The sequence below is a fragment of the Hakea prostrata genome, chromosome 5 (genome assembly GCF_041222555.1).
Source record: "Hakea prostrata isolate BN-2017 chromosome 5, UWA_Hpros_2, whole genome shotgun sequence".
Classification (NCBI taxonomy): domain Eukaryota; kingdom Viridiplantae; phylum Streptophyta; class Magnoliopsida; order Proteales; family Proteaceae; genus Hakea; species Hakea prostrata.
In genome coordinates, this window is record NC_142604.1 from 12,531,730 (window position 1) to 12,544,798 (window position 13,069).

The 13,069-nt window shown below is 37.9% G+C and overlaps 2 protein-coding genes across 2 annotated transcripts; both read right to left on the reverse strand.

The window, feature by feature from the left end:
* Nucleotides 1-967: 967 nt before the first annotated feature.
* Nucleotides 968-7,590, reverse strand: LOC149015205 (NmrA-like negative transcriptional regulator family protein). The gene is made up of 5 exons (XM_089155257.1): nt 6,767-7,590; nt 6,504-6,638; nt 4,501-4,738; nt 4,134-4,337; nt 968-2,639 (listed from the first exon to the last, which is right to left on the reverse strand). Exons 1-5 carry the CDS (start codon nt 6,947-6,949, stop codon nt 2,473-2,475), a joined length of 927 nt encoding a protein of 308 aa, XP_089011383.1. The 5' UTR covers nt 6,950-7,590; the 3' UTR covers nt 968-2,472.
* Nucleotides 7,591-7,893: 303 nt separating this feature from the next.
* Nucleotides 7,894-12,527, reverse strand: LOC149015206 (alpha/beta-Hydrolases superfamily protein). Its single transcript, XM_089155256.1, has 7 exons — nt 12,290-12,527; nt 12,083-12,184; nt 11,695-11,833; nt 10,983-11,153; nt 9,838-10,081; nt 9,168-9,259; nt 7,894-8,329 (listed from the first exon to the last, which is right to left on the reverse strand). Exons 1-7 carry the CDS (start codon nt 12,387-12,389, stop codon nt 8,056-8,058), a joined length of 1,122 nt encoding a protein of 373 aa, XP_089011382.1. The 5' UTR covers nt 12,390-12,527; the 3' UTR covers nt 7,894-8,055.
* Nucleotides 12,528-13,069: the final 542 nt, after the last annotated feature.

Consider the following 13,069-nt stretch of genomic DNA (forward strand, 5'->3'; position numbering starts at 1 on the left):
TGATCTTTGATTTGTATAAGAATACGAACACAAAACGCTGTAAAGTGACTCTTAACTGAGAATATGTATAAGATCAAATCTCTAGTCTTTTCTGGCTAATGAAGAGCTCTGTAATCAACCACTACAAATTCAAGAGATGGCTCCTGACCCCGCAGCTGCGAAAGGGCCACGGGGGGAGGGATGATATCGGGGGGCATGTTCGGCGGCGGAGGCACAATTTCAGGCGGCTTCGGTGGTACGACCTCAAGCGGTGGTGGTGGAACGATATCCGGCGGCGGCGGTAATGGTATGTCGGGTCCAGGCGGTGATGGGTTGGTGGGACAGGGAAAGGGAAATTCGGTCCACCTGGAGGTGCAACTGTTACTGTTCACAGAGTGGGGAAAAAGATCCAAGACCTCAAGGCAAAGATCGAAAGGATCTCAGCAAACAGAAATAAGTATGGCGGTGATAATCTGGTCAAGGCAGATTCTTTGGGAGAAGATGTTCTCTTGGATAGAAAATTAGTCCCACCATGTACGAGTGAATCAACAGATTCAACACCTTTGATGGGTTTGAGTGAGGATTCTTCGGCTTCCATTTGATTTCATCCAAGGGTCTGATTTTGTAAATTTAGTATCTAATAAACCCCTTGATTGTTAAAAGAAAAAGTTATAATTATCATAAAAATAAAAATTTAAATATATACAAGGGCACTTTGGTCATAAAAAATTAATTTGTCCTTACATTGATTTTTTTTTAAAACCTCAGGGGAGACAGATGCAAAATATCATCTTCTTTGGGTTAAAAGTGACCTGAGTCAAACCTCAGGGGGTCCAGATGAAAATTACCCATCCTTTTTTTTTTTTGTCCTCTCGCAAATCATAATCTAAACTGTCATGATAGATCGTTTGCACGGTAAACCACAGCAGTACTTTTCTTTTAAATGTTTTAAATTTACCATAAAATTAATAAGATTGATTTACCTGTCTTTTTTTTTTTTTTTTTTTGTGTGGTACGAAACTGAAGAGCTTCATTCATGCACATGAAGGAAATTACAGACACAGTAAAAAAAAGAAAGAAATACAAAGATAAATACATGAAACACAAGGTTCAATCCAAACCAAGGAATGAAAATTGACCAAATATCATACATGTAATAGACAAGGTCATCCAGGCTAACGAATGGGTCGAGCCCAAGCCCTTAGAAACGTGGTTGTAACAACCACATAAACAATTAAGCTCAAGGAATACGACATACGTATCCTCCATCACAACTACACTCCACAAGGACGAAAATACACACCTCAAGGGCGGAGAGATAACATGCCACGAGGGCAGAGAGATTTACATGTCCTTTCGCTTGTTTACAAGATAAAAAAAGAATGAAAAACATAAACCAAGTAAGATCTGCTAATAGTGAGAAGGAGAAACGGAAAAAGCATGAGTAATGTTGAAAAAAGAAAAAAATGTATATCCCACTTTTATTATGTTCCATTTTCCATAAAAACTCACTAAAAACAAAAGACTTATAAAAGAAATGAAATGAGACGCCCAAAACAAACTACTTTAATTTCAAAAGTGTCTAATCATTTCCCACTCCATTTGAACTAAATAATCTAGATTTTAAAATTTTACAAAAAAAATTTACTTTTACCCACCATTTTTTTTTTTACCCCACTTTAAATTCTTCAAACCAACGGCACGGACTAAATCTCAGTGGAAGTTTTCATGGAGTGATTCGAGTGAATAACAATTATTGTAAATACGACCTCACCTCTCCCCCTCCTCCCTCCACATCCATCCAACAACCATACTAAAGAGTAAAACAAAAGAAAAATCCCAACCTACCTTGTCCACTTAATTATGCCACCTTAAAAAGTAATGAACTAATTATTTAAATTAGGCTGTCTTGTCTATATTATCTCTGTTTTAAGCCATTTCAACTTTTCGATTCATCTTAAGCTTTTTAAGAGAAGTGGAGTCAATAATGGACAAGAGGCTTTCGATGAGATGTGATTTGGTAGTCCCTGGTGCTTCATGGCCATTTAGGATTTGAGGTGAGTTTTTGACTTCAGCTATGGATTTGATATGCCTTGTTTATCTCATGTAGAGTGTTGAGTATATATGAAGAATATATTCACAACAATGAACATATATGCCAAATAACTGACTAAGAAAGCAAAGAAACTACAAGACTATTTTGGACTCTTCAAATTTGAAATCAAACTTTAAATTTCAATATGTTATTTGATATAAAAAGTGCACTGTTGTGCACAACAAAGGATTTTTTCCCAAAAATCCTAGTATTGTTTAAGCACCAACAAGGGCGGTAGGCAAATTTTCTTTTTCCTGGGGTTCACCGGAGGATTTTTTCCTGGTTTTTAACTTTCTTGCTAGTCTGCCTTTATTAGTCCATACATTTCATACAATGACTCTGAAAATTAGAAAAGATATGAAAGATAGGCTAACATACTGCATTAGGAAGAGGATATACTACACCAGTGTGTCTAAATACTCACTGACTGTCATGTATTTCACGTTTGGATACAGAGCAATGCCATCTACGCCACCGGATGACTCGATATCATAGTAGGTTTGATCTCCTTTAATGAAAGCAGAATATATGAAGATCATCTCCATGTTATTTGGGTAAGGAGTATCTGCAGCAGGAGCACACATGTATAATACCCACTTATGATTGTTCATAAGTTTGATTTGGAGGTAGGAATAAACAACACACACCCAAGGAATAACAGAATATATGAGAAGAAAAAGTTCAGCCACAAAATTTACAGCATCTGATATGTTACAACTATAAATTAGGATGTGAAGACTCTTTAGGTTAAAATGCTACTCTTCTGAATTATTAGACTGATAGCCATGAGATTTATCTTTGTTGTATAAGTTTTCTAGGCCATAAAGCCAGTGCCCACAAGCTATGCTGTTTACGAATAATAAAATGCTGATTGATGAAGATTAGGGTCACGGTGCTGCCAAATGGTAAGAATTAAGGAAAGGCAATTGGGTCAAAAGATCTCAAGAGGGTTGCAGCACGGCAGAGTATAAGGAACACTTGTAAGGGGAAAAATAGATATGCACAGGTTAAAACTTACAGTCTGACCAAGAGAACCTAAATCCTAAAGTAACAACATTCATTAGAGTTGCAATTTGACCAACAGGTACCCCAAAAGTAAATACAACTTTAGTTCAATTGTCAATACGATAATAAATTCAGAGCCGTCTGCAAAGTGAAGAGGGTAAATTTTGTAAGCCAAATAAATACGACTGCACTAGTTGCAACAATCTTTTGGCCTAATATTTCAGATGCCACAAGAACTGATGCTGCTTGATTCTGAATGCTAAGTAACAATAAAATGGGTTGCAAGACCAGCAAGGAAAGAACTAAACATGAAACATCAAACACTAGAGAAATAACATTGCATCTATAGGAGAAAAATATTGAGAAAGATCCTCTCAAAAAATTCATAAATATGAAACGAAGACAACCCACTGCACCTGAAAGGAGTGATGTAGCAGAAACAAAGGTTGTAAATGAACTAGAGAAAGGCTGCAGATGCCGTGGCTTAAATGGTAAGACGCGCAACATCTGCAATGGCTTTAAATGGGATGAAATGGCCACATAATTTGTACAGAGATCAGTTAAGCTGGTTTTCGTATTTCACCAAATGGGAGTTAGGGGAGATAGAATCAGAGACAAATGTACTCAAAGAAATTGAAGGCAACATGGAGCACTGGTAGATCACTGGATTAAGTAAAGCCAAATGGTTTGGCTCTTCAAATGGTCAATAGACATGCTAGTAAAGAGCGATATGGTGCAAACGGTATTAAAAGACAGTCGGAAGTAAGAAAATAGATCAGTTGCAGTTGTATGCTTTTGATTTTAAATACGTAGCAGAAGATGGCACTAAATAGAGAACAGAAAGGATCCTTTATCCTTATAGCCAACTCCAATGGGTAGAGATCATGTCAACTTGGATAATTTAACCCGAAAATACAGGAACTATAACTTCCAGTTTTAACCTATTACCAGCATAAAAGAAAATTCTGAAATGGCCATGTATGCATAACAAACCATTTCCATCCCATCAGGAAGCTGTCTTGAGTACTACAGAACAATGCAAACTGTTACATACCTTGGATGTTCTTAAGAAGCTGCTCTTCTGATACATAGATCTTTTCAAGCTTCTTGCCAATCTTAGTCTCCCAAATCTCAACCAGCTCATTCATTGAGTAAACATTCCCTGGGGGCCTAAGATGCAACCCTTTATTTAGAGTCCTGGGATCATCCAGTGTGTTGATGGTGAAGGCTGCAACATCAGTTTCGTTCACAAAGACAGCTGCAAAGGAAATATCAATAACAAATCACAAAGGCCAAAAATTAAATTATCTTAACATCATTAATTTCAATATAGAGGTAGACTACCACAGAACTTTCAAAATCCAGAGAACCCAATCAAATGTCATTGCCATTGGTTGGAAAGATAAATAAATTAGAAAGACCTTTAGTATTCCCATCTCCAAATATCTTGACTCTGTCTCTGGGAGGCATCCTAAGGCCTGGTTGAACTAGTGATGGAAGCAAAACCCTTGTAAAGAGGTTGCATGAAATGTATGTACAGGGAATTTTTTCAGTTTCTATAATGCGTCTGATTTCAGATTTCCTGGAATAGAAGCCATAGTCAAGGTTGGATATCTGAACCTTATCAGGATCTACCCCAAATTCTGCTGGAATGAACCTCTGCAACATTCAGATTGGCAAGCCACTTAGTGGAAAGATTAATCAATCGCACCCAAATTGAATTTTACTTTTTCTACATTAACAGTATCTCTCTAAAGCATCAAATATCTGGAAAGCAAAGAAAAGAGAGGTTGGGGGGGGGGGGGGGGGAGCAGCTCCTCAATTTCATCAGTTAATTTCATAACTACTTGTTCCAATCCCATACCAAATACGCATTTATATACTGTCGATGTAAAAAATCAGCATAAATATCTTCCACACAGTTACCATTTAAAAATTTAGTTTAAATATCCTCCCCCCAACACACACACACACAATTAACTTGGGAGAGTTTCAACAACAACAACAAACAGAGTCTTATCCTAACTCAAAGTAGGACGCATGGATCCCAACAAAACAAAGTAGGAAAAACATGAAGTCTACCAAAAAGGGAATGAAATGATGGGGAGAGAAGGAATGGAAATTGAAAAATGAAAGATAGGGTACGACAATAAACAGTGAAGGATGAAGGTAAGAGGGAAGATGCACAGCCCAGCAAGTCAGGACGATCTCAGCTATATGAGACTGCTGCATGGATCGTTGCCCTCCAAGGCTCTAATAAGATCTATCCAAATTCATGCTTGGCACAAGACCTGGCGTATGCAAGTCATTTCTCAAAAGAACTCCTATGGTCATTTTAGGCCGGCCCCTAGCCCTTTTATTTCATTCAAATGGGATTGAATCACTGCTTTCTGAGGCATCTCTAGGCCTCTGTTGAACATGACTGTATCACATCAGACAACCTTGGGAGGTAAACCGGGTTCACTTTTGACCATACCACCTCAAAAAACTAAATCATAACTTTCAATGTATTTTGTAACAAGAAAAATGTTTCAATATATTTAGAGATGGTATTAAAGTTCTCCTGAAGTTTCATACTGCATCATCTGACCATCCAAATGACAAAACAACATGGTCAGTAAAAACATATAGAATTTAAGTCAAATTTAAATCAAAACCTGAACACTGATCAAGCCTTGGAGCCAACTCATTTAAGTGGACACCTTCCAACCCAAAAAAAAACTATTTCTATTGGACTGGCCATGTTTGGACATAAATGAGTTTCTTCTCGCTGTAAATTCTAGCAAGTTTGGGAAATTAAAGAGAATTGACCACTAGGTCGACTGAGTTGTATGATCTGTATACTCTGAACAGAACAGACAACACCCATAATCAATGCGAGAGAATCTGAGCTTTTGAGCATGCGATCTTCCCTTTGCTGACCTTATCAAACCCCAACAGACCCTCATCGTACCTTTAGAGTATTGCATCTATTAATTCTGGAGCAAGTCGCTTCTAATGGCAATTTCCACCCAGAAGGTCCTGAGCGACTCTTACAGCATGTATCCATGTAGTTGACTGCATTTAGTTGTTGTCAACTAGCCAGTCTACCTAATTGTGGACCCTCATGATGAAATTCAACTGGCATCATGGTCCACATCATCAAGTTATATAAGTGCCCCAAAAATCCAATCGCCTTGAATATTTTCTCAATATAAGGAGAGACTCCTTTTTAGCCTTTTAGCAAAGAACAGTGAAACTATTAAACTAATCATACTTTGACTTTGGTTTCAAGTAAGTAAAAGCCCCAACTCAAACGAAGCGTCTAATAGAGAAGCATCAAATCAACAACTGTGGCGAAGGCAAGCTTAATGCATCCATCAATCAACCAATAATTCACCAGAAATCCTATTATTGAGAAGGAAATGTAGGGGAAAAAAGTAACCTTGATGCATCCGGCTTGTTTAATAGCTTGTATAAGGAGCTTCTGATCGAGTACCTGCTTCGCTGGAACTGCACAAATGACCACATCAACTTGCTCAACCGCTTCAATGAGACTCGAGAAATCTTGTAGCGAACCCTATTCGGATATAAAAACCAGATAAGCAAGAAACGTGAATTTCGAAAGCGAAAACAATCCAAAGGGAAATCTCGAAGGATAGAAGGGGAAGACGGGAATAAGGAAATGTGAGGGACAAAAAGAGAGACCTTGAAGAGTTTCACTCCGGCACTGGAGAGAGCTTCGATTTTCCGGTATTTCTCAGGCTGAGAAAACGCGGATTCTCTAACGAGAGCAAAGGTTGGATGACCATAACTGATACTTGCGTTCGCCAGATGATACCCTAGACTTCCCGTCGCTCCGATAATCAAAACTCTACTCTTCGTCATCATCGACCTTTGTGGGTTTGGTAACAGTAAGAACACCTAAAGAAAACCTTGTTCTGCGTTCTCATGGAGCAGGAGCTTCGCAGTATGATAATAACCCAACTTCCAAAGGAGAACACGGGAAATGGACCAAATGGGTCCAGAATGTAATCGCCTTGAAGCAGTCTGAGTCGGTCCCGATTTCCACCATTGGAGGAAGAAGAAAAAACATGACTAGTAAGGATGGACCATGCTTGGGTGGTTGGGTTAATGCACAGAGCATCAAGTCAAACACTATGAGCCATCGGATCGGAATTTCAGTCAAAATTTCAATCTCAATCATTGAAATTCAATCATTTATATTCAATTACGACCAAATTTTGAATATAACGGTCCAAAATCTCGACTTGACGGTTAATGCACATGAACCAAGCAATTTCGAGTAACGATACAATATTGTTGCAAGTTGCAACAAATCTTATTTACAAGCTCATAAGAAGATTTTTCGTTAAGAATTTGTAATACAATCTATTAGCCGAGATGAAACCAATGTGACGAAAGATAGAATCTCATTTTATTGAAACCAATAGAAGAACAAAATAAGAACCTTTTGTAATCCTACTAACATGAAAATGAAGATAAAATCCCATTATAATTCTATCCCTCACCTAATGATTTTCAATTATAATTGCAAATCTCACTCACTGGATTCATCTCTATTTAAAGGGAATAAATTATCCCCTAAAGTAAGTAGAATAGGGGATTTATCTCCGTAAATGTAGGTCTTCCTCTTTGGGTGACCAAACCACACTATATCTTGTATTATTTTCTTCTATATTTTCTTTGATTTATTTTCATCACAAGGATTACAAAAAATTTCTGCAATTTATGTAATTATTTCATCTGATTACCTTTCCTATGTTTCCTTTTGCAACAGAGCATTGCACCCTCATCTGCAATTTAGTTGGCTAAAGTTTTCTATTTACTTGTGTATGAAAATTTAATTATGACTATACAGCATAAACAGTAATGTTACAAACTTACAATTATTTTACAATCAAAATTCCAACCCAGCTATAATACCTGGGGTCTTCAGCATTTGGTGCCTGTTACTGTGTTACACCATGTACACCTTATACAGTCTGAAGAGAAGCATTGAGTTTCAAGGATGACAGCCAATTTAGAAGAGCTTTATTAACTTCCTCAGGAACTTCATCATGTGGACAATGCCCTGCTTGGAGATTCACAAGGGATGTATTAGGATAGAATTCTTTGATTCGCACTGCCTTGGCAGGGCCTACCCAGGGATCCAAATCACCCCAGAGCAACAATAAAGGGCAAGAAAGTCTGCTTAACACACTGTCAAGTGTATACTTGGTCTGGTTTGACATGAACCGTGTCATTAATCTGGAAAATCAAAAACACATCACATTGTAAATAGAGCCAATATCTCTCTAAATGTCCATGACAAAGGAAAAAGAAGAAAAACTGAATGCTGAATTGGTATGGGGGTGATCACTACCAAGGAGCACAATAAGGATTACATATTCTAATTCCCCTGGGAGATGCCTGCTATCATGGTGGTAAAATCTTTAAGAGCAGCAACCTAGTCTAAAATACCCGGCACCACACGGTTACCAGTATCTAGGGGCCACTGGGGGGATGGAGAAGGTGGGGAAGATAAGAGTGTCAAACAGGCCAGTCGGGTACCGGAACCCTCCATGGATGGATCTCATACTCCATGTCAGCATCGAGGTCCAAAGAGAATCTCATCTAGTGTTTCTGGAAACATCTAATGTGCCACATTCATTTAGAGGCCAAAAGACCAGCCAAGGATGTACACAGTTATATGATGATCCTAGCAACAATAAGATGGGTTGAACAGAAAAGTAATGTATCCAACATGTTGAAAATCTAACACATCATTTTAGTGACTAAACACTCCCCTAAGTCACTTTAAGATGGGATCATATGATGGATCTATCAACTATTGCTTCATTTTGAGATGGGACCATGAAGGATTCTTCAGCTATTGCTTGGAATGGGTGAGTTCAACTTCATCTCAACATTCTTACCCTAAGTTGAACTAGAAAGACCAAGGGGGTCATAAACCAATTAAATTAATAGTTACCACTCCCATTGGTTATTTGTTATTTGAGAGGATCTGGGTTTATTAGCTATGTTCATGTGGCCAAAAGTATAAGCTTTTGTCCAGAACAGGATAAATGAACTCTTTAATCCATACCTGTAATAAACTTCTCCAGCATTGGGATCTGCAGCTGGCCTTGTTATAGACTCCACAAGATAGTCATCCACATTGGTTTTATTTATGTACACCTACATTGGAAAAAGAAATGTTATCGACTAGATGTATAATTGTACACTAGAATCAGCACACAGTGGTAAACATGAAGAGCATTAAAAATCTACTATAGTAGCAGGATAAAGGATCACAGCTTAGAGTTTGTTCAAATAGCTCGACTCTAGTGCTAGAATTATAAATACGGTGTCTTTGCTTTACGTAACGTTGCCCTGAATGTTTCTTCATAATGGCCATAGAAATTTCATTACATGTTTAGTTGCCTAAGATGTTAGTCTCATCACTCACCTTTGGGATCATCAAGTCAAATAAATGCAACCACAGGAGAGGATAGAATACTTGCATTTCACTTAAGTGTACACCATATGAACGGCAAAAACAGCACTGATATAAAAATTGCATTTGGTAGCATCAATGAAATGTATTATCTTCTCTTTGTAACAGGAATGGTTGACAAGCTCAGAACTAATCTCTGGGTCTAGAAAAAACAAAGTCCACCATTCCTTGCAACACAGCCACATTTTTATGTTCAATTCACTCTCATTAAGCTTTAGAAGTTTATATCACCAAGTGGAATAGAAAATGAGGACCATACACTTTTTAAGACTGATTCAACCCGGGCAGGTCTCTTTGCTTGCCAGAACAGAAATCCAAGAACAATACGCTGAAAAACTTCCTTCAGCGGCTTTAAAAGAAACTTTTGTAAAGGTGTTTCCTCAGAACTGGTGTCAGTTTCTCCACTAGCATTCCCAAACTGCCCAGCAGAGTTCAGCAGTGCAACTGCAGCGATTTGCTCAGGCAGGTCTGCTGCTGTAACCAATGCAGTGAATCCTCCAAGACTGAAATATAACCATAGAAGACATGGTCAAATAGAACTTCATGTCAATCGCTCTCGACATGAAAAGAAAACAACAGTAACCACTGAGATATATTCAAAGAAATTGATGTAGAACAGATATACTCTACACAGTATCACTGCAAGAAGAAGAAGAATCAGGTATAGCAGAAAAGATATACTCTAGTCAAGGATTCGTATATTTCATATCTCCTGTATGCTCTCTTCTTTCCTGTCCTGAGGTTTAAAAAATTACAGGATGTCTACAAAGCAGACAGTCTGCCATTTTGAGTATAGTAACTGCCTTGTAAGTTGTAGTTCAATAAATGGTTGCAGTCATCAGATGTCATCATTTTACAACAATATCTAAAAGAGATTCTTGCTAATAGGGTAACAACTCAAACTAATGTTCTATTATTCTCAGAAACATTTAACAACTGAGCAGTTTCTATAGCAATGTGAACAACTCAAGTACTCAACGATCAAGTAAGGTCAAATGGAGGCAAAATGGATTACATTTTAACTAAAGAAAAGTAAAGACTGCAGAACACCTCCCACAACCGCTTTTACAGATGACAAATTTTCTAAGTCCGATGCGGGTAAGCATGCAGATCCCCTTCCTGTGACAGTCACCATTAATGGAACAATCCTAGATTCATTCTTGTTACCTGGGTTCTATATTCTTCTCTTGTATGTCCTCTGAGACATCAGTCTAAGGGTCCCTCCCCCCACCCCCAGCAACCAAACAGCCTCTCTCTTATGTGCCATTCATGTTTTGGGTTCCTCCCCCTCTAGAGGTTGCTTTAGTTTAATTATTTATCCATCCAAAATAATAATAATAATAATAGTAATCCTAGAAGATTTCAAAGGCTATACAACAATGCCTGCTTTTTGTAGGTAGCTACCTGTTTCCAACTAAAACCGCTGGTTCCTTTACAATTTCCTTCAAAAAATCCACAACCTGGTCCCTCCATACCAAGGCATCATATTCAATTAGTGCCTTATCACTCCAACCAAATCCCAGCAGATCTATAGCATAAACTTTGTATCTTTTAGCCAACTCTGGAATGTTATATCTGAAAACAAGGAAAATTTCAAGTATTAGTTGACTACAGAGATCTACAAAAAAGGGCACTACATTAGAGGAACATATCAAATCAGCAGCACCTTCAAGATAAGTTTCCAAACAGCATGACAATCCAGGCGATACATTAATCAGGTTGAACATGTTTGTAACCAGTTTTAGTTAGTCCACCTTAAAATGTTTCAGTTCTGGAAAAATAAAGATAACACTGTTGTATTTAACTCCAAAAGAGAAAAGACTTTACCAGCTAAACTGACAGACCCCATTGCTTAGCAAAGCAAGATGAAATTTTACAAAGATTTTGCAACATACAAATATCAAAACTTCAATAAATCAAACTAATCACCTAAGAAGCAGCAACACTATTTCCAATACTAAAACTTATAGCAACAAAAGTAAATAATAATTTAAAATTTACTTATAGAAGGAGATATCGTCTAGTGCTACCCAATGCTGAAGATTTTATTAAATCAAAAGAAGGGTACGTTGAATTTTCATGACAGTGAACATGATGCAGGGGAAAAAGGGTGAACCTCCAGTGGAACGCAGAAGCACCAAAGCCGTGGATGAGAACAATAGGAAACCCTTCTCCTTGCTCTACATAATGTATTTTATGACCTCGCCACATCCAAAAATTATAGCCTTCTGGCTTTAAGGGTAGTCTTTCCATACCTGCAAATAAGATCTATTAAACCACTTCGAACGGGTAAGCTTGTTAACCAACACCATCTGGGAATGTGTCTAAAATTTGTCAGAAGAAAGACAACCCCCAATTCAACCCTGCAAAACCCCACCAAACCCTCAAAATTAAAGGTTCATCTGAAAGGAAAGAGGTAGTATGGGACATTATTTTTGACTAAGTATGGATTTCCCTCAAGTTCTTCCTATCCCCCTAAGCACAGAAAGAGATCAGAGTGGTACCTTCGGCTGGATTGGTACTCAGAGCAGAACCCACAACCGAAACACCTGCAACCACGACTCCCTTTAAGGCCAAATTCCTTCTAAGCATTCCGCACTTGTTTCCTTAAGAAGAGAGACAGAGAAAAGCAGACAACCTCAGAGAGCTTCAGATACTGAAATGGAACGAAAACCAAAGAGAAGTGTACAGAAAAGAAGAAAATCACTTACTATGTGGATAAGTTCTCCGGGGCAGGATGAATCGATGTCTGTGAGGATTAATGAACACTGTACTTCTGAAGGAAGCTGGAACAGCATATGAGGTAGACATCGGAATCTTAAAATCTTGAAACCTCAAACCCAATTACCACTGTCGGTAGCAAGCAAAGAGAGAGTGAGGAACAAAGAGAATTTTGAGATGCAGTAGGTTTCGTTTGTGTTTCTGTGGTGGTTAATGCTTTTGGTGCTGTGGCAAATTTCAGACCAGTTGAATCTCTAGATTCTTTTCAGTTTCATATGTTTTCCCGGGAAATTTAAGATTTTGGGCCCGGTTTTCGAGACCGGCCCATCCAGCATGTTTCAGAAGACAAACCGACTATCCTGTCTGGCAAGTCCGAGGGTGTTTTGGTAAATATCATAGAGAAGAATTTTCAACTTGTAGTCTCTAGATGGTTCCATCTGTACATGTGGGTCCAAAGGTTAAATTAAACTGCTCTTGGATTATAAATATGCTTCTACCACTTCTGTGAGTTTTTTTTTTTTTTTTTTTTCTTTTTAAACCACTTTTGTGAGTTCGGACAGTCTTTCCTGATGGGGAGCACTATATATTACCTCACAGAGATAGAGTGATGGGAGTTTTTTTTTTTTTTTTTTTTTTTTTTTTTTTTTTTTATTTTATTATTTTTTATTTGTAGGTCCCATAGAATTTGTGGTTGTAAGGCCATCAAGTCAGGAGAGCACAGAGTGTTCTTGTCAACAAAGATTTTTCACTCATCTTTGTGTGTAAAGAAT